This window comes from Mauremys mutica, chromosome 17, assembly GCF_020497125.1.
Source record: "Mauremys mutica isolate MM-2020 ecotype Southern chromosome 17, ASM2049712v1, whole genome shotgun sequence".
NCBI classification, from domain to species: Eukaryota; Metazoa; Chordata; order Testudines; family Geoemydidae; genus Mauremys; species Mauremys mutica.
Window position 1 is genome coordinate 15,388,655 of NC_059088.1, and position 21,955 is coordinate 15,410,609.

A 21,955-nucleotide genomic window follows, 5' to 3' on the forward strand; every position below is an offset into this window, starting at 1 on the left:
CATTAGATACCACATAATCATATTACAATGATGAACACGGGGGTAGGGTGTTCCCACGAGGTTCAGAATGTCAGAATACTTAAACTCAAAGAAAAGGCACCAAAATACAAGTTCGCCCAGTACACCTTTTTCCCCCTAAGGCTGGCCCTGGCCATTCCAACCGTGGAGACAGGCAGACGCTGTCAGAGACAAGCAACCCCGAGTCACTGACATACTCACTGGAGCAGCCCAGCAGAACCTGGCAGACAGAGCCCATCGAGAGTCCCAGTCAGGAAATGGGGGACCGGCACAGGCAGTGTGGCCTCCTGAAGCCTGCTCTGAATATCAGTTGCTCCTTTTGACCCACACGCACAGGCAGCCTGTGAGGAAACTGCTGGCTTCTCCCTATGGAGCTGTCACACCATCAACGGTAAAGATGGTGGTTAAACGGCCTGACCACAGCATATCCTGTGTTAACTGAACCCTTCGTCCACATGGAGTCAGCAGCAACAAGGGCCGGGTTCCATATCCAGGGGTCCCTCTTAACAACACAGGGCAGAGCCGGCTCGAGCCCCCACGCTGGGGCAGGTTGTGCAGAAGGTGACGTTGGTCTCTCCATAGATAATACTAGTGGTTAGAGCTGGTGGGGCTGAAAGCCAGGACTCCTGGGTTCAATCCCCAGCTCTGGGATGGGAGTGGTGTCTAGTGGTTAGAGCTGGTGGGGCTGAAAGCCAGGACGCCTGGGTTCTCTTCCTGCCTTTTGCCACTGACTGTTGGGGTGACTTTGAGTCACTCAGTTCACAGCTTTTGTGCCTCCATTTTTCCATCTGTAAAATAAATTGTGATGCTTGTTTATAACCGCAGCTAGGATCTCTGGGGTCCCGGGGGTAGGGGGGCTGCAGCCAGGAGCAGAGCCTGGGGCTGCAGCTGGGATCTCTGGGGTCACTGGGTAGCCAGGGATGAGAGCCTGGGCAGCAGCCAGGATCTGTACCCCAACTCTGTTTTCCTTTCACGGCTCATCACAGCTGACTTGCCCGTCACCACTCGGTTTGGGGGGGGGGGCATCACCCTGAGCTGCCTCTTCCCATGATGTAATTTCTAAGTGTCTGTCTGGTATCTCAGCAGTGAATCTGGCATTAGAGAAGGCTCAGGAGAATGTTTCACTAGAGCAGATTAAAGCTGAGGGTCCGGTTAAAGCCGAGGAAGGAAAGGGTTCAGTCTTGGTAAGTGATGGACTGTTAGCAAGTGAAGTTTGGGAAAGTAAGGGGAAAATGATTGGTTTAAAGCAGCGCAGTGTAATGAGACTCTATCTGTGGAGAATAGCTGTTTATCTGTCGGGAGTGGCAACTTGCCTGTTAAAGAAGCTGTCTCACTTTGCAGGTATGTGTCTGAAATCGGCCATGGGTGTTGGGACAAAGGAAAGGATATGTCCCATCGTTTGTCTGTGTCACCCAGAGTTGATTCTGGATACAACTAAAGCCCAGGAAGGAAGTGGTCCTAAATTTGTGTCTGCTGGGAACAATGACATTGTAACTAGGTTGCATCCAGTTAATGTCATAAATAAATCCCAGGGACCGAGCGAGTCTGGTTCAATTTTTTCTGTTGCTAGTGTGTTGCTGGGTAAAGATATGACAACTATGTCTGGTCTTGCATCCGACGAAGTGGGTATTCACCCACGAAAGCTCATGCTGCAAAACATCTGTTAGTCTATAAGGTGCCACAGGATTCTTTGCTGCTATGTCTGGTCAGCGTAATATCATAGCCAGGACACAAGGAAAGCATAAAGGTAATTTGACTGTTACCCACTGACAGTGTGGAAACGTAACCAGGAAGAGAGCTTCTAATCATTTGACTATGAAGTCTAGCAGTTTACCTGAAAGGGGCTTGTGTAAAAATCCTCCTGACGGGCCAGAGGTAATTATGGATGTAAGTGAAACTCAGAAGGAGTTTGGTGATTTGTCCGTTGTGCCAAAGTCGGTTCTGGACATGAATAAAGCTCAGAAAGAATCGGTTGCAGTGCATGATGTTGCAGAAGGAAAGGGATATCTGCGTGAAGCCTTTGAAGTCTGTAAAAAGTCAATAGCTGTGCCGAGTAGGGGCAGAAGGGAGTTGTTTCCACTGGGCCACTGTTGATAGTAAACAGTCTCTCTTCTGAGGAAAGTATGTTGGTGCCTAATGGCCGAAGTCTTTCAGATGTGTATGGATCCACTGGCCTTGCTTCAGAAAGACCCAGTGTGGAGAGCTTTTGAGGAGATTTCAGATGGAATAAAAATTATTAGGGAGTTTAAACAGCCCTATAAACTTGACCAGCTTGTTGGGGAGACAGTGTTGTTGGAACACGAATGTCTCCATGCTGATTGAGTAAACAGTCTGTATCTCAGATTCAGAGGGACAACTGGACAGCTAAATCTGCAGAGCAGGAGGACACTTGTGCAGTTAATCTCTCCAATTAGGGCCCAGTATAGAGACAGCCAATCAGGGCCAGGCTCAGAGGTATATAAAGCCTGCCCAGAGCTGGAGCAGTCAGTCTGTCCCAGGCCTTTGACAGGGGAAGGTCAGTCTCCAAGGGAGGAGACTAGCACCATGGACAGCGCAGTGCTGGTCAGGCTCAGGGAGGCTAGGGAGCTTGAGCCCGTAGCCTGCCAGGCTGCAGGCCCTGAAGGGAAGGGCCTAGCGGGTGCAAGGGGCTGTAGGGGAAGCGGCCCAGGGAAACAGACAGTGGAAGGGGAGAGAAGGACAGCGAGGCTGATGCCAGAGGGTCCCTGGGCCGGGACCCAGAGTAGAGGGCGGGCCTGGGTCCCCCCCTTCACTCCTTGCAGTGCACCCAGCCATTGGCCGTAGGGAGCGGCCATATTGCTACGCCAGATCCCTGACAAGAGGGATTGGACTCAGAGTGTGGTTGGACATAGTGACTGGGGTGTGGGACTGCTGATCACCAACCCCCAGAAGGGGGCACAGATGGACTAAGGGGCACTGCTGGAGGGCAGTGGCTTTGAAGAGGACGCCACCGAGCACGCAGCAACGCGGGTCCAAAGACAATGACAGAGAACAGAATGATGGACGGGACACCACCAAGAGGGGGCGCTCCACTGGACAGAGCTAATTCCCAGAGTCACCAGCAGGAGGCGCCGCAGGGGTGAGTCCCGACCCATTTACAGGACAGTATCTCTTTAGTGACAGAGTCCAGCCTTGGAATTGGTAAAGGCTGAGGATCTGATGGGCTACTATCTGTGTTAATGCAAATTACCTGACTGACTGGGGGGAGAAAGACTTGCCTCTAGCTGTTTGCAAAAAGGACACACCCACCCAGCCAATGGATTCTGTTAAGCAAAAGAGCTCAGACTGTGACCCTCCGGAACAGGGAGAAAGGGGAAAACATTATTATGCTAATGGCCGCCACAGGTTAACCCTAAAATACCAAACCACCATGGAAGAGGTTAAACTAAAAACCTACGTTAAGGAAGACCCTGGGGTCAAGAAAAAGCTACAAAGGTTCAAAAGGGACATTGAACAAGCCGACCTACCAAAGGGTTTGTCTGAACAGAAGGCTTGGCAGGACACACAGACTGTAAATGTACACGTGATAGAACTGATGTTCATGTTATTGCTAAGAATTGTAACTAACTTGTTGCTGATACCAAAAACTGTTAACGTGTACAATGATTATAACGTGGGCCAAAGCATGCATCAGTAATTTGGTCTTGTAAAGAATTCAGTGTAAACACAGCTCATATCAATGTTGGAAGGTCCTTAAGGTGTTTCCAGGAGCTCTAATTTCGCCCTTCCACGCTAGCCTCACGTTGGGGGTGTGACGCATGGCTAGAAAGGGTTAAACATCCTGCAACATAAATGACTCAATTTTGACCCTTTAAGACATGTGGGGAGGGAATGGTTGTGGTTTTGGGTTTTGCATGTATATAGGTAATGGTCAACAATGTAATCAACAGTCCCTGTCTATTCTGATAATTCAGAGATGAAAAGAACATCCTAGCATTTAAATGAATTGTAAACACGGGATACCTCTGTATTCATCTCTCTTTGAAATGTATAGCAAATCATCTGTGAATGGTGGAGGAATAAGCCAATGGCCTTATGTTAATTTGTATAGCTAAATACAAGGACCTCCTTCAAAGTCATCCTAATTACCTTTTGTTCCCCGAGGAACTCCAACTAACGGGAAATTGTATAAAAGATCCTTGGGTCCTGATCCCGTTCATCTCAGATGTGCTTGAGGCTTCATACAGGGGAAGCTTAGGCCATAAGGACTGAAATCCCAGTCCTAAGCTGGAACACCCTGCAGTGACATTGGACTATAACCTATGAACTATTTCTGAAGGAACTCTTTGAAACTACAAAGCTCAGCATCTCTGCTATGAATCTGAACCTCAACGGATTCAACTCATGTCTGTAGGTATACTGATCTTTTAACTGTACTCTCTCGCTTTTGTTTTTTAATAAACTTTAGTTTAGTTAAGAAGAATTGGCTGTAGTGTGAATTTGGGTAAGATCTGGAATATTCAATAACCTGGGAGGTGATGTGTCCGATCCTTTGGGGTTGGTAGAACCTTTTCTTTTATATGATTGTCAAGGTTCCTCCCCCACTCTGAACTTTAGGGTACAGATGTGGGGACCTGCATGGACCCTTCTAAGCTTAATTCCTAGCTTAGATCTGGTAATGCTGCCACCAGCCAGAAATCAGTGTCTGGCACACTTTCTGTCCCCCCAAAACCTTCCCTGGGGAACACAGATCCAAACCCCTTGGCTCTTAAAACAAGGAGAAATTAACCATTCCCCCCTCCTTTCCCCCCCCAACTCCTGGTGAGTTCAGACCCAATTCCCTGGATCTTACAACAAAGAAAAATCAATCAGGTTCTTAAAAAGAAAACTTTTAATTAAAAAGAAAGAGAGGTAAAAATCATCTCTGTAAAATCAGGATGGAAAATGCTTACAGGGTACTTAGATTTATATAGCCCAGAGGAAACCCCTTCTAGCCTCAGGTTCAAAGTTACAGCAAACAGAGGTAAAAATCCTTCCAGCAAAAGAAACATTTACAGGTTGAGAAAACAAACATAAGACTAACACGCCTTGCCTGTGCTACTTACAAGTTTGAAACATAAGAATGATTCAGAAACATTTGGAGAGCCTGGATTGATGTCTGGTCCCTCTCAGTCCTGAGAACGAACAACCCCCAAAACAAAGAACACAAACAAAGAACTCCCTCCACCAAGATTTGAAAGTATCTTGTCCCCCTATTGGTCCTCTGGTCAGGTGTCAGCCAGGTTTACTGAGCTCCTTAACCCTTTACAGGTAAAAGAGACATTAACCCTTAACTATCTGTTTATGACAATGATGAAATAAGATTTTCAGAAATCACCATATTTGACTTAGGTACCTGGATGGAGGCCTGAGGTTGGGTCACTTCAAGGGAACTGTGTTTGGACTTTGGAATAACCAGTGAGGTAATAAAGAAGGTGTTTTATGCTGACCTGGTAAATCTAAGTATTGGAATATCCACCAGCTTTTGGGGGATTGTCTGCCTCATTATTTGCAGTTCACCCTAATTGAGTGACCACAGCTGGACCCCACTGGGACCCAGGTCACAGCATCCCTGACTCTGAGGGGCATCCACATGCAGGAGGAGGGTGTCTATCGCTGCCACGTCACCTCAGGGCTGGGCAGGACTTTGCAGAAGAGACAACTTAGAGTGAATCAAACCAGCCAGATCCAGGTCCAGGTGGCAGGGGATTCTGGGCATTAAGGTGTATCAGCAAGTTTGAGGGAAAGGGGAGCCCGCGGCTGGCATAACAGGAGCTATGAGTCAGAATGAGGGGCCTGGGCCGAGGCGGGGGTGTCTGAGGAGCACAGTGCTGGGTTAGTCAGAGATCTGCAGGTGGGAACTGACGGGCATTGGCAGAGCTTTTTGGGAATAACAGGGGTGGGAAATCCCTCTGGGCTATGTAACTATATATACTAATTTCATGCTGCTCAGCTCTGTGCTGTAACCCGCATCTGACCGTCAGCCATTCATCCCTGGTGGGCCGCAGCCTCTTACCCTGCAGTTCTGTGGACAGGTACCCCAGGGCGAGCGTGGGATGGGAAGATGGGACAGGGACAAGCATGACGGAGCTCAGCAATATGTCAGAGTCTGTGGACACTTGGGGCCTTTACACCCTGCACAGTGAGCTGGCACCAACCTCACCATGCTCCTGGTGACAGCGCCCGGGCGGGAGACCCCCCCGTGCAGCACATCAGTGGCAGCAGGGCCCGCTGAGTGGGGAAGGGGGACGGGAATTGTCCAGCCGGTGCAGGGCTCTGCCCCACAGCGGGATGTGGGGAGGGGATTAGTGGCTGAGCACAATTATTTAATTCACTGTTGCCCCCTAGTGGCAGAGTGGGGTATTGCTGTTCAGCAGCCCTGGGTTTGGGCTTTGCTGCATTGGCCCAGATGGGAGGGTGACACGCTGAGCCTGGGGAGCTCGCTCCGGCTCTCAGGCCCTGTTCACAGGAAGCTCTGGGCTCTCTCTTGCAGGGAAGAGACGCAGCCATGTCTGGCTGCTGGTGGCCTGTCTGGGTGCCGTGACCCTGTCTGTGATAGTGGCTGCGTGGATCCTTCGCCCTCCGAGCTGTGGGACTTCAAACGCTGCTCAGAGAGTCGCTTCTCCGGGATGAGGAGGATCCTTCACCTTAGGGCTTGGGGTGTTTTTTTGCACACAAAGAAATATAAGATTCTGTGTTAAATGAAAAATACATTTATTTAAAATAAATTTATTTTAAAACAATGGTATTTTTGATCCTCAGCACGGTGCTCCTGCTTCATGCACAGCTCAAGACGACCTGCAAATGAGTTGCTTTAATTATCTTTTTTTGCTTCCATCTGATGTGGAAAGGCCTGCAAATGGATCGCCCACCCCTCCCTGAGATGTTAGAACGGGTTTTGATGGAGTCCTGCCAGGGGCTCTCTGGGTCATGTATTGGCATCTAACACTTGACTTGAAGGCATTGGGATGTCAGCCCTTGACCGAAGTCTCCCCCTCTTCCCCCACCCCCGCCCAATCTGTTTGAATGACCCTGAGAGTGAGAGACAGAGATGGGGTCAGAGGCAGCTGCAAGGGATCCTGACCACTCAACGCCCCGTATCAGGACCCAAGCTACAGGGCGTGGGTTGAGGCCGGTGCCTGGGCTGGAGGGGGGTTGAGTTCAGTGCAGAAGGACAAGGCCAGGAGCAGCCGTCGGTGCCAGCGTCATGCCAGAGGGTGAGCACAGAGCTGACGCTGATGGGCCGGGTCAGAGCCAGGTGAGGCAGCCGAAGGGGACCCGTGGAGCAGGGGCAGGGCGAGGCCTCAGGAAATGTGCAGGGGACCAGGAGGAACCCGGAGAAAGGCTGGGTGAGAGTCTCAGGATAGGGCAACAGGGGCTGTTTGCAGCAGCAAGCCAGTGGATCACCTAGGCCCTAGGGGCACAGCCAGTCTCCAGCTTGGCCCAGTCTGCTATTTAAGGCTCATTGGGGATGGGAGTAGGCTCCACCAATCAGGACATGCAGTGGTGCTTGAAGAGACAGGGCTCCCAGGCTGCTGCTCCCTTCTTCACCAGCGGTAGGAGTGTGGATACAGTGGCAGCCCAGGAGCCAGCAGGCCTGGTTCCAGGTCATGGGTGGCATAGACACATGGGGTGGGGGGGCAAATGCAGGCCTCACCTGGCACATTCCAGTCTGGGAAGGGGGGTTTCCTGTCCTGCTGCAGTCAGTTTGAGTCAGCTTAAAGCAAGGTGGGGGGAGTTGTACCTCACTCCATTAGGGAGCAGCCTGCTTTGTCTCTCGCTGGGCTGGGTTCTTGTGTGTCAGGGTCCTGGAGTCTAAGCAATAAAGTCATGGGATGTGGCAGCCTCCCAGCAGGAGGATTTCCTGTTTTGATCTAACATCTCTGTGCACGCTCACTGGGAACGTAACGGCCCACAGAAGGAGCCAGATTCTCACGATGGAGGTGAGGGGAAGGTCGGAGACCCCTTGGTGACGCTGCTAAAGGATGAGGTGAGTCTTCCCAGCTTTTGGTCAACTATCTCAGAAGCAGGAAGCCTGTCAACCCATCAGTTGGGCACCAGACAATCGAGGTGCTAAAGGAGCACTCAAGAAAGACAAGGCCATTAAGGAGAAACTAAATGAATTCTTTGCATCAGTCTTCACTGCAGAGGATGTGAGGGAGATTCCTACACCTGAGCCATTCTGTTTAAGAGTCAAACCAAAGGAAATGTCCCAGATTGAGGTATCAGTAAAAGAGGTTCTGGAACAAACTGATAAATTAAACAGTAATAAGTTGCCAGGACCAGATGGGGAAGTATTCACCCAAGTTCTGAAGGAACTCAAATGTGAAATTGCAGAACTACAAAGTGTGGTTTGTAACCTATCATTTAAATCAACTTCTGTACCAGATGATTGGAGGAGCGCTAATAAGGCACCTATTTTTAAAAAAGAGTCCAAAGGGAATACTGGCAATTACAGGCCAGTAAGCCTAACTTCAGTATCAGGCAAATTAGTTAAATTAGTTAAAACTATAGTTAAGCCCCTTTGTATTCCGTTTAAACCAATTTTTACCAAAAAATTCCCAGGTTTTACAAAAAGCATTATTCATTTTTTTTCTGATTTTCACCCTACTTTTGTATTATTCAAATATATAAAAAAGTAACTTGTTTTATTAGGAAAATACAATTGCATGAGAGATGTATTACAATTATACATTAGTCTGTGCATATATGCAAAGACAGGGTAGGAATAAATGATCAGTTTTCAGAATGGAGAGAGGCAATTAGCAGAGTCGCCCTGGGATCTGTACTGGGACCAGTGCTGTTCAAGATATTCATGAATGATTTAGATAAAGGGGTAAACAGTGAGGTGGCAAAATTTGCAGATGATACAAAATTACTCAAGATAATTAAATCCAAAGCAGACTGCGAAGAGCTACAAAGGGATCTCACAAAACTGGGTGACTGGGCAACAAAGTGACAGATGAAATGCACATTGGAAAACATGATCCCAACTATATATACAAAATGATGGGGTCTAAATTAGCTGTTACCACTCAAGAAAGAGATCTTGGAATCATTGTGGATAGGTCTCTGAAAAACATCCTCTCAACTTGCAGCAGCAGTCAAAAAAGCCAACAGAATGTTAGGAACCATTTGGAGAGAGATAGACAATAAGACAGAAAATATCATAATACTACTATATAAATCCACACCTTGAATACTGTGTGCAGACCTGGTCGCCCCCATCTCAAAAAAGTGATATTAGAATTGGAAAAGGTATGGAGAAGGGCAACAAAAATGATTAGGGGAATGGAACAGCTTCTATATGAGGAGATTAAAAAGACTGGGACTTTTCAGCTTGGAAAAGACAACCAAGGAAGGATATGATAGAGGTCTATAAAATCTTGACTAGTGGAGAAAGTGAAAAAGGAAGTGTTATTTACTCCTTCACATAACACAATAACCAGGGGTTACCCAATGAAATGAACAGACAGCAAGTTTAAAACAAACTAAAGGAAATAACTTCTTCAAACAAGACATAGTCAACCTGTTTCAGAATGGTAGCCATGTTAGTCTGTATCAGCAAAAACAAGGAGGAATCCTTGTGGAACTGCGGAACCTGTGGAACTCCTTGCCAGGTGATGTTGTGACGGCCAAATGTATAACTGGGTTCAAAAAAGAACTAGAGAACTAGATCAGTTGCAGGAAGATAAGCTCATCAATGGCTATTAGCCAAGATGGGCAAGGATGCAACCCCATAATCTGAGTGTCCCTAGCCTCCCTTTGCCAGAAGCTGGGACTGGATGACAGGGATGGATCATTTGACGATTACCTGTTCTGTTCATTCCCTCTGGGACACCTGGCATTGGGCTGACCCAGAATGGCCATTCTTATGTTCTAAGGTTCTGCAGTCTAAGAAATCAAGCTATATAATGTTGCAACTTTCCAGCTGCATATTTAAAATTTGATCTAACTTCTCCATGTGTGTGTGTGCGTGCGAGTGCGTGCCTGGAGGAGAGCAGGCTCAGCTGGAGTTGGAACATAGGCAAACCCCGCCCTTCTCTCAGAGGGGAGTACACCCTCCTTGCAGACCGGATCGCCAGGTCACAGCACACCCCCATTCCCTACCATATTGACCTCCAGCAAGTCTAGCTGGATTCGGCGCCTGCTCCGGGGTCCTCTCCAGAAGCGGGGAGGGAGCTGGTGAAAGCAGCGAGAGACACAATGTGTTCTAGGCAAAGTGGGATTCGTTTAAGCAGGGGCTGCACTGCAAGCGGAGAGGGAGCGGATAAAGAGAACAAAACCAACTTATCCTTGGCCTCCTGGGCCAGTTTGAATTAGGGTTGCCAACCTGGTAATTCCTGACAACTGGACTCCCAAGGCCCTGCCCCTGCTCCAAATCTTCCCCCAAGGCACCGCCCCCACTTGCTCCTTTACCCCCAGCCACTGCCCCTCAGAGCGCCATGCTCCCTGGGGAGGGGGAAGGACGGGGTCCCATCAGGCTGGGGCTGGTTCTGAGCTGCCGCTGGGATGAACTCCAAAGCAGCCCCTGGGGGGAGGGGGTGATGTAGGGAGCTCGTTAGCTGGCGGGTGGGTTCTGTCACCGGGTTTCCTGTTCATTCTGGGAGGCTTTTAACTGAAGAATCCTGCAGGTGCCAGGGGGCTGCTGGCTCCTCACTGACCCTCGGGGCGGGGGGGTTGATCGGCCCTCTCCCAGCACCAAAAGAATGGGACCCTTTCTTTTGAGAAATGAGGACCCTGAGACTGACAGTCCCCGGGGCCAATGGGGAGAGGCCAATGCTCCAGGCCAGCCTGTGAGCCTGAGGTGCCTGACAAGAGGGGCAGAGCTAAGGAGAGCAGCAGCCAAGCCTGGTCTACACTACGCGTTTAAACCGTTTTTAGGAGCGTAAAACCGATTTAACGCCACAACCGTCCACACTAGGAGGCACCTTATATCGATTTTAATGGCTCTTTAAACCGGTTTCTGTACTCCTCCCTAACGAGAGGAGTAGCGCTAGTATCGGTATTACCATATCAGATTAGGATTAGTGTGGTCGCTGATTGACGGTATTGGCCTCCGGGCGGTATCCCACAGTGCACCACTGACCGCTTTGGACAGCAATCTGAACTCGGATTCAGTGGCCAGGTAGACAGGAAAAGCCCCGCGAACTTTTGAATATTTCCTGTTTGCCCAGCGTGGAGCGCCGATCACCACGGGTGGTGATGCAGTTAAAAATCAAAATAAAGAAAGAGCTCCAGCATGGACGATGCGGACGTGATCGCTGTAAGGGCAGGCAAAACTGTTCTATCAGCGCTCCGTTACAGAAGACGAAATTCAAAATCATTTTTTAAATATCTCCAGACAGACGCCATAGCAGGGACTCAGCGCACTGCTGCGTGGCAAGCGTAACGGAAAGCCAAAGAATCAAATGGACGCTCATGGACTGGAGGACTCAAGCTATCCCACAGTTCCTGCAGTCTCTGAAAAGCATTTGCATTCTTGGCTGAGCTCCAAATGCTTCTAGGGTCAAAAACAGTGTCCGCGGTGGGTCAGGGCATAGCTAGGCAATTTACGCACCCCCCCCCACCCACCCCCAGAAGTGAAAGGGAAAACAATCCTGTCTTGACTCTTTTACATGTCACCCTATCTTTACTGAATGCTGCAGATAGACGCGATGGTGCAGCACTCAACAACAACATCTTTCCTCCCACCCCGCCATGGGTGGCTGATGGTACAATAGGACTGCTACCCGTCCTCATCATCAGCCTATTGGCACATGGGGCAGTGCAAAAGGACTGGTAACCATACCAACTTGCTTGGGACAGGTCAATCAAGGTCGCCTGGTCCTAATTTTTCCTGGTAGATGGTGCAGTATGGCTGATATCCATCATCGTCATAGCAACAGGGGGCTGAGCTCCATCAGCCCCCACCCTTCATGTGTAAAGAAAAGATTAAAATGCCCCTGAACTAGCAGAGGGATGCACTCCTTACTGTCCTGTCTGGACTATCATAGCAGCTGGAGGCTGCCTTCACTAACAAGTCACTGTGTCTTATTCCTGCATTCTTTATTAGTTCATCACACAAGTGGGGGGACAATGCTATGGTAGCCCATGAAGGCTGGGGGAAGAATGAAATGAACAGGAGGGGTTGTTGCAGGAGCACCCCCTGTGAATAGCATACAGCTCATAATTTCTGCAGGATCTGACACAGAGCAGCTGTGCTCTCTGGTTCTCTGATACAGTGGTTCTCTAGTACACTTGCCCATATTCTTGTACACTTGCCTAGGCAGGACTGATTCTATTTTTAGATACCAAAAAGGAGGGATTGACTCAGGGAGTCATTCCCAATTTTGGCTTTTGCGCCCCTGGCTAAGAGCAGCCAGGGGCACTTATGACAGCAGTAAATGGAACAGTGCAAAAGGACTGGTAGCCATGATCATCTTATTACCAATTTATGGATTGGTAGATGGTGCAGTATGGCTGATAACCATCTCTGCTGTCATGCAAAAGCAAAAGCATGCTGCTGTGTAGCGCTGCTGAATCGCCTCTGTGAGCGGCATCTAGTACACATACGGTGACAGTCACAAAAGGCAAAACAGGCCTCATGATTGCCATGCTATGGCATCTGCCAGGGCAATCCAGGGAAAGAAGGCGCAAAATGCTTGTCTGCCGTTGCTTTCCCAGAGGAAGGAGTGACTGACGACATTTACCCAGAACCACCCGCGACAATGATTTTTGCCCCATCAGGCACTGGGATCTCAACCTGGAAATGCCAAGGGGCGGGGGAGGCTGCGGGAACTATGGGATAGCTACGGGATAGCTACCCACAGTGCAACGCTTCAGAAATCGACGCTAGCCTCGGACCATGGACGCACACCACCGATTTAATGTGTTTAGTGTGGCCGCGCGCACTCGATTTTATAAAATCTGTTTTACAAAACCGGTTTATGCAAATTTGGAATAGTCCCGTAGTGTAGACGTACCCCCAGAGGGGCAGAGGATCAGCCCAGCCAGCCAGGCTGGAGGCAGAGCAGCAGCACTGAGGCAGAGTGGGGCTGAGGCTGGAGCCGTCCAGAGCCGGCTGTGGTGAGCAGCTGGGGAGAGCGAATGGGACCCTGGGCAGGGGGCCCAGCACAGGGAGATGCCCCCAGCCAAGGGACCTTGCAGGACGGACATGGAGGGGGATTGTAACCCTGACGGAGAGGGCTGCGACTGGGCAGAAGAATCCAAGGACGTACACCCGGACAGAGGCGGGACAGAGACACAGAGAAGCAGCTCACGTTACGTGGGTCACAGTCCGCTTGCAGCCGAACACCACGAGAACCGACGCCTCAGAAAGCACAAGACGATTCCAAGAACACCCAGCAGCACCATCAGGGGCAGGGTGATAGGCAGGCACAGGTTGTTAGTACAGTTATCTGTAGAAAGAGAACATGGGGATGAGCTGGAAGATCTGTGGCTTGTGCTCCCTGCCACCTCTGCCTTGGGCCCACCCACTGCTCCCCACCTCTGCCTGCTGCCCTGGTTCAAACAGGAATTAATTCAGGGCAGTCCCATGGCCAGGGCCGGCACTTCCATTAGGTGACCCCAGGCGGTCGCCTAGGGCGCCAGGATTTGGGGAGTGGCATTTTGTGTGCTCCCCGCGGGGCGCACGGGACCTTCCGGTTCCGCTCCAGTCGCGCCGCCGAACAAGGACCTTCTGCCGACGTGCTGCGGAAAACAGCGGCAGGCAATTGAGCAGCTCAATGACTGCCGCTGTCGCCTGCAGCATTTTGGCGGAGGGTCCTTCTTCGGGGGCGCGATTGGAGCGGAACTGGAAGCTCCCGCGCGCCCCGTGGGGAGCGCACAAAATGCCCCCCCCCCGAATTCTGCCTAGGGGCGCCAGAAACCGTGGTGCCGCTCCCGCTGGGGGACTGCAGGGGTCGCACTAGGTGCTCACAGGATCCCTTCTGGCCTAAGACTATGTGGAGGGATCAGGCAGCTCCGATTGGCTGCCCTTCCCCCCCAAGAGGAGGGAGGAGTGAGGAAGGCGACCAATCAGATGGGGCTTTCGCCACTGTGGGGGAAAATTAAGCAGCTTTTCTGCTTGGCCTCGGCCCGCCCTGCGGCTAACAGGCCTGAACCAAGCTAAGTGTTATGCTCCCTGACAGTGGCGGCCACAGGTTGAGACACAGGGAAGGAAGGGAGGCTAAAGAGGAGGAGGGTGAAAAAGCCCCAGCAACAAGAATAATTTGCAATATGTGCCTACTGCTTGTGCAATATAGTAACGACTTGTGTAAAGCAATCATCTAAAATCCCCCTACCCCATTTGTGTAACCATGCCTCCCCCTACCCCATTTGTGTAACCATGCCTCCCCCTACCCCATTTGTATGACTACCCCCGTTGAGGAACTGTACCCTGTAAGGGGCAATTGTGTAACAAGCACCCCATAAAAGGCAAAATTGTAACACCGTTGGAAACCACCAAAAAGCCCTTAACTCAAATTGCACCCATCCGGGGCAAAGTTGCAAAAGAATAATGAAAAGTACCAAAAGACCCTGACTCCCTTTTTCCTAATGAGGTTACTGCTACTCAAGTGTGTGCAATTTAATTCCTAATATGGTCAGTCGTTACTTAACGATGTGTAATTTGTTTGCGGTTTTAAACTTTAAAAGCTTCTGGTATACTCTGCTTCAGGGGGGCAGTTCCTAATGGCTGCCAGCCCCAACGCGTTGGTGTGTGTTCAATAAACGAGCCTCAGGCTTGAGTCTCTGAACCCAAATTGATACGTGGGTGACTTTTTCCATGACACCATAGAGCACAGGGGAGAGAGGATCCCCTGGAGGAGGGGCCAAAAAGCCACACGCGACAAGCACAGGCCGGGCAGTCGGCAGGTCTGAGCGAGCCTCTAAGTCGGCTGCCGGTGCATGCACTGGTGCCCTCTCCAGCCCGGGTACCTGGGCTGCAGGAGACACTCAGGTGTCGGACGACGTGGGGCTGTCCGGGGCTCTCCAGGAGGCAGGTGTAGTTGCCACACCCTGTCCTGGGCAGGAGGATTCGGCTGCTCACATCACAGAGCCCGGTGGGGTCTCTCTGCAGGCTGGTGTCGCTCTCTGCCGTCACGTTGTTCCCGGCTCCGTCCAGCCACAGCACGCAGGCCTCGGGGTACCCACCCTCCGCACAGCAGGTCAGGGTCACCTGGCTGCTCACGCTAACCTCCAGTCGGACCTCCGAGTACGGGGCTGGAACACAAAGCAATGGAAGGTCTGCGGTGCTGGCTGCCAGGGCCCAGAGAAGTCACAGGCAGTTTGGCCACCAATTTCAATGGGGCCAGGCTGGCGCCTCACACTCTCCAGGAGGTGCCTGCTTACCCATCACTGCAACCTGCCTCCTCACTGAAATCTTGCCTTGCTCCGAGGTGATGTGGCAGAGATAGACGCCCTCGTCCTGGATGCGGATGCCCCTCAGTGTCAGGGACGCATTCCCCCGGGCCAACCCCTCTGGATCCAACTGGGTCCGGTTCCTATAAATCTGGTCTTGTCTCTCCAGCTGCTCCTTCCCGTAATAGTAACTATGAAGCACCAGGGCCTCTGCCCCTGCCCGCTCCTTCTGCCAGGTGAGGGTCAGACGCTGGAGGTTCATCCCGGGCTGGGACGGGAAGAGGCAGCTCAGAGTGACGTCCCCCTCAAACTGAGCTACAACGTCTGGTGCCGAGGTTGCTGTGCAGAGCAAAAAGCACAGGAGTCAGTGGGTTCCTTGTGTGTGTGTGTGTATAATGAATACAAGCTACTCCAATCCTAGCCTCTTCCAGCAGGGGGCGCTGCATGACGAGAAGGCTGGATTGGTGAAGCCCATGGGCCATATAGACTGGCATCCCATCCCCATGCTTCAGAGGAAGGCATAAGACCCTGCTGTGGCACCAGAGCAGCCATCTGCGTTCATGCTGCTGGCTGTTCTGGCACCACAGTGGCTTCTGGTGGGTGAAAGGTGGAACTGCAGCACTTCTCAAGCAGAATGTATTTTCTGGATGAAAAAAATATTCTGCGCCAGACATGAATTCTGCGTGTGCACAGCGGCGCAGAATTCCTCCAGGAGTATTTCATGCAGAGAGAGTTGCATGCAAAGGACGTTACTGCACAAGGCCCTTGGAGGCTCAGAGCGAAGTGGCGTGGGCTGAGACATTTCCCTAGGTGCAAACACAGGGGTGAGGAGATTGGGTGCATGGCCATGTGCATGGCAGGCAGGAAGCCAGGAATTGCCAGCAGGACCATGGGAGGAAGCAGAGAGACAGAGCTGTGTGAGCACAGGGCTCACTGGAGGGGCAGGTGTGGGGATTTCGGAGCCAGAGAACAGCCTCCTGCTGTTTGTTCCTTCTGTGCTCTGGGAAACAGGGGGGGGGGGGACACTACCTGGGAAGGAATGAGAGTCCACTGGAGCTTAGCGAGACACTCAGGCCAAAATGGCAATGTTAAGTACTCTGCAAACTCAGCTCCCAGGCGTCTCACATGAGAGCCCCCAAAGCGGTGCACCTTGATCTCCCAGGGCCTCAGCTGTATACTACGGATAACACCACCACCCCCGCACCTTGCTGGGGTGTTGAGAAAATGCAGTGAACGAAGGAATGAGATGCTACAGTGAGGAAATGCCACAGAAAAGCCCACAAGGAAGTAAACAATCCTGTCTCCAGAGCAGGGTTTGACTAGCCGGCAGTGGAACAGGCCTGGGGCCACACCTGGCCCAGGGAAGATTAAACCAAGTATTGAATAGCTGCCCATTAAGTGAGCATGTCACCGTGTGCATGGAATGAGGCAGGGGGCCAGTGGCAGTGCTTTCTCCTGCCATTAGAGGCTGTGTCATGATTCAGATGCACAAAGGGGCACAGATATGGCTGCACGGGGTGACCTTAACGCTGGCATTTCATACCTCTTGAGTGCGACTTTGCAAAGTTAACAATGTAGCATTATGGATGTAATTTATTATTTATGTCACAGGAGCAACTTGAGTCCCATCTTACCAGGGACTGCACAGACACAGTGAGCGAGAGTCCCTGCCCCAGCTGAGATCAGGGCCCCGTCGCGCCAGGTGCTGCATAGACACACAGCAAGAGACAGTCCCTGCCCCTAGAGCATCCCATTCCCCAAGCTCTGCGATCTCTCTCTGTATAAACACTCCACTCTTCCCCCCATTACTGGGGCCCCGACATCACTCACCCGCCACGGCAAAGTGGAGAATCAAGAAGGGAAGCAGCATGGACTGGGAAGAGGAGCGAACCGACATTCATCTGCAAGACAGACATCAGACTCGTGGGCGAGACCCGGGCATGAATGAAACCAGCCAGTGCACCGACACCAGCTGGCCTAACCATTCCGAGGACTCCCAACATCTGCGGGTGGAAGATAGGCTCCCGCATCTCCCCCCGATTTCCCTGGTGGGTGGGGTGCTCTGCTGTGCCTGGGGTGAGCCCTGCAGTAGGATTCATGCCCCTTGGGGGTCTCCTTGTTGTCTGGCCAGATTAAAAGCTTAAGTGTCTGTGGGGCCTGGAGACACATTTGTAAGCGGCTAGTGGGACGGCTAGTGGAGAGGTAAAGCTAGCAGGACGGCTGGTGGTGAAGACTGTTTCCTGACTTTCAGATTGGAAGCTCCTCATTGACCCCAATGGAGCTATGGCCCATTGACCCCAGCTAGGATCTGGCCCCATTGACCCCAATGGAGCTACGGCCCATTGACCCCAGCTGAGATCTGACCAGAGTACTGAAGCTTTGTTAACAAAACTGCATGTGCAGAGATATGATTCAGGCTGCTGGGGCTCATTAAATGAGGTGGAGCAGCAGCAATGTGTCCATGACAGCAGGGTGTATATTATTGTAACCCTTCTGCCCGACAGAGTTGGCAGCAACAAGGGCCGGGTGCAGTATCCAGGGGTTCCGTTTCAATAACACAATGCAAAACCGGCTCGAGCCCCCACCCAGTGACCTGGGACAATTACATACCACCCCCCGGGCACCTCTGGAGGCAATACTTCCCCTCTCGCAAGCACGGAGTCTGAGTGTAGCAAAATCCTTTTAATAAAGGAGGGAAACAATGCAGCATTATGTTAGGGAAACACCACAAACAGAATTATAACACAAACCATGAGCGAAAGACCCACCCCCAAGTAAGTTTGGCAGTGTCCTTTTCCCTTCAGGGTCTCAAGTCCAGCAACCCAACAGTCATCCCCACCCACAGTTTGTCCTTGGTCAATGCAGCTCTAGAGTTAGAAGTTCATCTGCAGAGTTTACCTCCCAGCCTGGGTGGAAGTGGGGGGAGGTCTGGGGGCAGTTTACCTGCTCCGGTCAACAGCCAATTGCCACACCTCTCAACGGGGTTCTGCTGCAGTCTTCACCACCAGCCGTCCTGCTAGCTTTACCTCTCCACTAGCCGTCCCACTAGCCGCTTACAAATGTGTCTCCAGGCCCCCCACCACTTAACACAGCTCTCAGTGATTTCAGCTCTTAGTAAGGTCAGCTCTTTAGTGATTTCAGCTGTTAGCAGGGGGCCCTAATGTTGGTGCACTCAGAACCACTCACCCAAAGTAAGTCTAATGCTTACACCTCATAATCAGTGATTTGAGCTCTGCAAGATGTAATAACAGCAAAGAATCCTGTGGCACCTTATAGACTAACAGACATTTTTAAGCATGAGCTTTCATGGGTGAATACCCACTTCATCAGATGCCACAGGATTCTTTATTGCTTTTACAGATCCAGACTAACACAACTACCCCTCTGATAAGATGTAATAAGACTCCTAGTAGAGCATCAAAATTAGCTCCACTATGCACAGTTGAGGGACTCAAAGTAATATTTAAAGCCCAGCCAGCCAGCCAGTCCCAGTACAGATCCCAGGGTGACTCTGCTAATTGCCTCTCTCCATTCTGAAAACTGATCATTTATTCCTACCCTGTCTTTGCATATACGCACAGACTAATGTATAACTGTAATACATCTCATAGACTCATAGACTTTAAGGTCAGAAGGGACCATTATGATCATCTAGTCTGATCTCCTGCACAATGCAGGCCACAGAATCTCACCCACCCACTCCTGGAACAAACCCCTAGCCTATGTCTGAGTTGCTGAAGTCCCCAAATTGTGGTTTGAAGACCTCAAGCTGCAGAGAATCCTCCAGCAAGTGACCCATGCCCCACGCTGCAGAGGAAGGCGAAAAACCTCCAGGGCCTCTGCCAATCTGCCCTGGAGGAAAATTCCTTCCCAACCCCAAATATGGCGATCAGTTAAACCCTGAGCATGTGGGCAAGACTCACCAGCCAGCACCCAGGAAAGAATTCTCTGTAGTAACTCAGATCCCATCCCATCTAACATCCCATCACAGACCACTGGGCATACTTACCTGCTGATAATCAAAGATCAATTGCCAAATTAATTGCCAAAATTAGGCTATCCCATCATACCATCCCCTCCATAAACTTATCAAGCTTAGTCTTCAAGCCAGATATGTCTTTTGCCCCCACTACTCCCCTTGGAAGGCTGTAGGGAAATGCACACCGGTGTGGATGTAGCATTACACGCGCGCGCACACACACACACGCTTGCTTGTGTTTTACTTTTCACTAGGCTTGGCAGGATTCCGTTTTTATAATTTTGACGAGTAATAATGGTGTATTTTTAAGCAGCTTTTTAAGATTTGTATCCACGGAGATGCTCAGAGCTGTGTAAAATTGAGGGGAGAGGGCCCGACAAGGATCATGTCATGACAGCAGACGCTGAGGCCTTCGCTACACTTGAGAGTTACAGCGCTGTAACTCACTCCCCGTTCACACTGGCAAGGCACATACAGCGCTGTATCTCCCTGGCTACAGCGCTGCTCGTACTCCACCTCCCCGAGAGGAATAAAGAGAATCGCGCTGCTGCTGCAGCGCTGGAGCACCAGTGTAAACAGGGAATAATCTTAGTACGCTGTAACTGACCTCTGGAAACTTCCCATAATCCTTTTAAGTGAAGGTTCTGCTCTTTGTTTTGTTATGAACTCCGGGCTCCGGAGCTGCTTATCCAAAAACCAAACACAGCCCCTGGTTGCTGTGAATGAGCAGAGGAGGGGGGCTCCCTTTGGAACGCCCACAGCTAGCGTTTGCTTGAAGAGAGGGGGAGGGAGGGGGCTTGAGGAGAGAAGCAGTGCGGTGGGCGGGAGGGCAGGGTCCATTTCGGCTTATCTGGTCTGTGAGGAAAAAAAAGCTGCTGTTGGCTTTCAGTGAGTGAGAGAGGGGTGGGGGAGGAGGTCAGAACTTGCAAGACAGCTGCTGACAGAGTGTCGGCTCCAAAAATCCACTCTCTCCCCCGCTCCCTGTCACACGCCACCCACCCCCCTTTTGAAAAGCACGTTGCAGCCACTTGAACGCTGGGATAGCTGCCCATAATGCACTGCTCCCAATGCCGCTGCAGATGCTGCAAATGTGGCCATGACAGTGCGCTGGTAGCTGTCAGTGTGGCCAGACTGCATCGCTTTCCCTACTCAGCTGTATGAAGACAGCTTTAACTCCCAGCGCTGCACAGCTGCAAGTGTAGCCATACGATTCAGAGTTAAAGCGATCGGAACAAACGCCCCTTTGCTCTAGCTCCACTAACACCCGCGATGTGTTCTATACACCGGACAGGGGGACCCCAGCAGCAAGTTCTCAAGCAGCATTTTCCTTACTTGGTCCCTCTGTAAAGGTTGATTGTAATCACTGGAATCAGAAATATTTTGTCCTCAGTTCACACACGGGGATGGTGAAATCGGACATTCACTGATGAAAATCCAAACCTCCCCCGCCCGCTTCTCAGAGGGGCTTGAACTCCCCCCCTCAAACCCACTGACCCCTGCTTAGAGCCACAGCTCAGCCCCTAGTGCCCAGCACTGGGCCCCTCTCCAACCTGGGCGCTGTGAGCCCGGCCCTGGGAGCCCGGGAAAGCCCCGGCTCTGGACTTCACCCCAGGGTAGGAAGCAGGGGAGCGGTTACAGCCTGGGGCAGTCGGGGCAGAGCAGAAGCGGAAGGAAGGAAGGAAGGAATCTGACTGTACCTCCTTAGCTGGGCTGCGATCACACGTGTCCCCAGCATGGAGCCACTTACAGAAAGGAAACAGAAAGTGGGTGAAGTCTATTTATACCCCATCCCCCACCCCAGCCTGAAGGCAGCTGCAATCATGCCTCTCTCCCAATCGGAGCGAGGTGACTCCAGTCCTGCGGGTGCCCTGCCGGCTGCCAGGGGGCGCTCGGGGTCCAGCTTTTCTCCCAGCTCCCCCAATTTTAGTGAATTCTGCACCCCCAGCCCCACGTCTGCCCTTCCCCAGCCCCACAATTGCCCAGCCAGGGGCGGGTTGCAAGATCTGTACTGTATTAATAGCCCAAAGTCACTTCAAAACTAGCCCCAAAGTAGTCACACCAATTTATTGAAGCGAAGTATTGATAGTAACACATTGGTCTATACATCACGTAACCAATGAAAGCTTCCCTTAGATAACTAGTACAGAACTGATAGTTTTAAAAGCAGTAATAAAAACACTAAACAATCCCATTGGTATCTATGTATTTCTAGCTGCATTCAGCGATGGGAGTCAATGTCCATAGTTTGTGTTGAATTAGTCCATAGGAAGACGAATGCTCCTGTGGCTGGTCAGACATCTCAGCAGTGACCTGTGCAAGCAATTCTTTGTACAAACTTTTCACAACACATTTTGTGTCATTACAGATACGCCCTGGCCCTGATTTCTAACCGTTCCTCTTGCATCTTGTTTCACAGTTTGGTTTTTATCGTTATCTGAGAAAACAATCTTTCAACTGCAGCATTGCTAAAAGGCAGCGATAGAAATGAAAGAGCAAACGCATCAAGTTCACTAAAGTCTTTGTCCCCAGCGGCAGCCGTGTGTTCAAGAAATTCAGCCCCAAACTACTCTACTTGGTTGTCCTGAGTATGATGCTCCAACTGTCTGAGGTGTCCACTCA

At 51.0% G+C, this 21,955-nt stretch overlaps 1 protein-coding gene across 3 annotated transcripts; it reads right to left on the bottom strand.

The window, feature by feature from the left end:
• Positions 1-687: 687 nt before the first annotated feature.
• Positions 688-21,077, bottom strand: LOC123351787 (CD276 antigen-like). Of its 3 annotated transcripts, none has more exons than XM_044991421.1 (6): positions 21,034-21,077; positions 17,188-17,258; positions 15,349-15,696; positions 14,935-15,219; positions 13,278-13,415; positions 688-806 (listed from the first exon to the last, which is right to left on the bottom strand). In XM_044991421.1, the coding sequence occupies exons 2-5, from the start codon at positions 17,252-17,254 to the stop codon at positions 13,288-13,290; spliced, it is 828 nt and encodes a 275-aa protein (XP_044847356.1). In that variant the 5' UTR covers positions 17,255-17,258; positions 21,034-21,077; the 3' UTR covers positions 688-806; positions 13,278-13,287. The 3 variants fall into 3 exon arrangements, with proteins under 3 accessions (XP_044847356.1, XP_044847355.1, XP_044847354.1); XM_044991420.1 differs by lacking the exon at positions 688-806 and adding an exon at positions 6,719-6,813; XM_044991419.1 differs by lacking the exon at positions 688-806 and having other exon boundaries at positions 13,039-13,415.
• Positions 21,078-21,955: the final 878 nt, after the last annotated feature.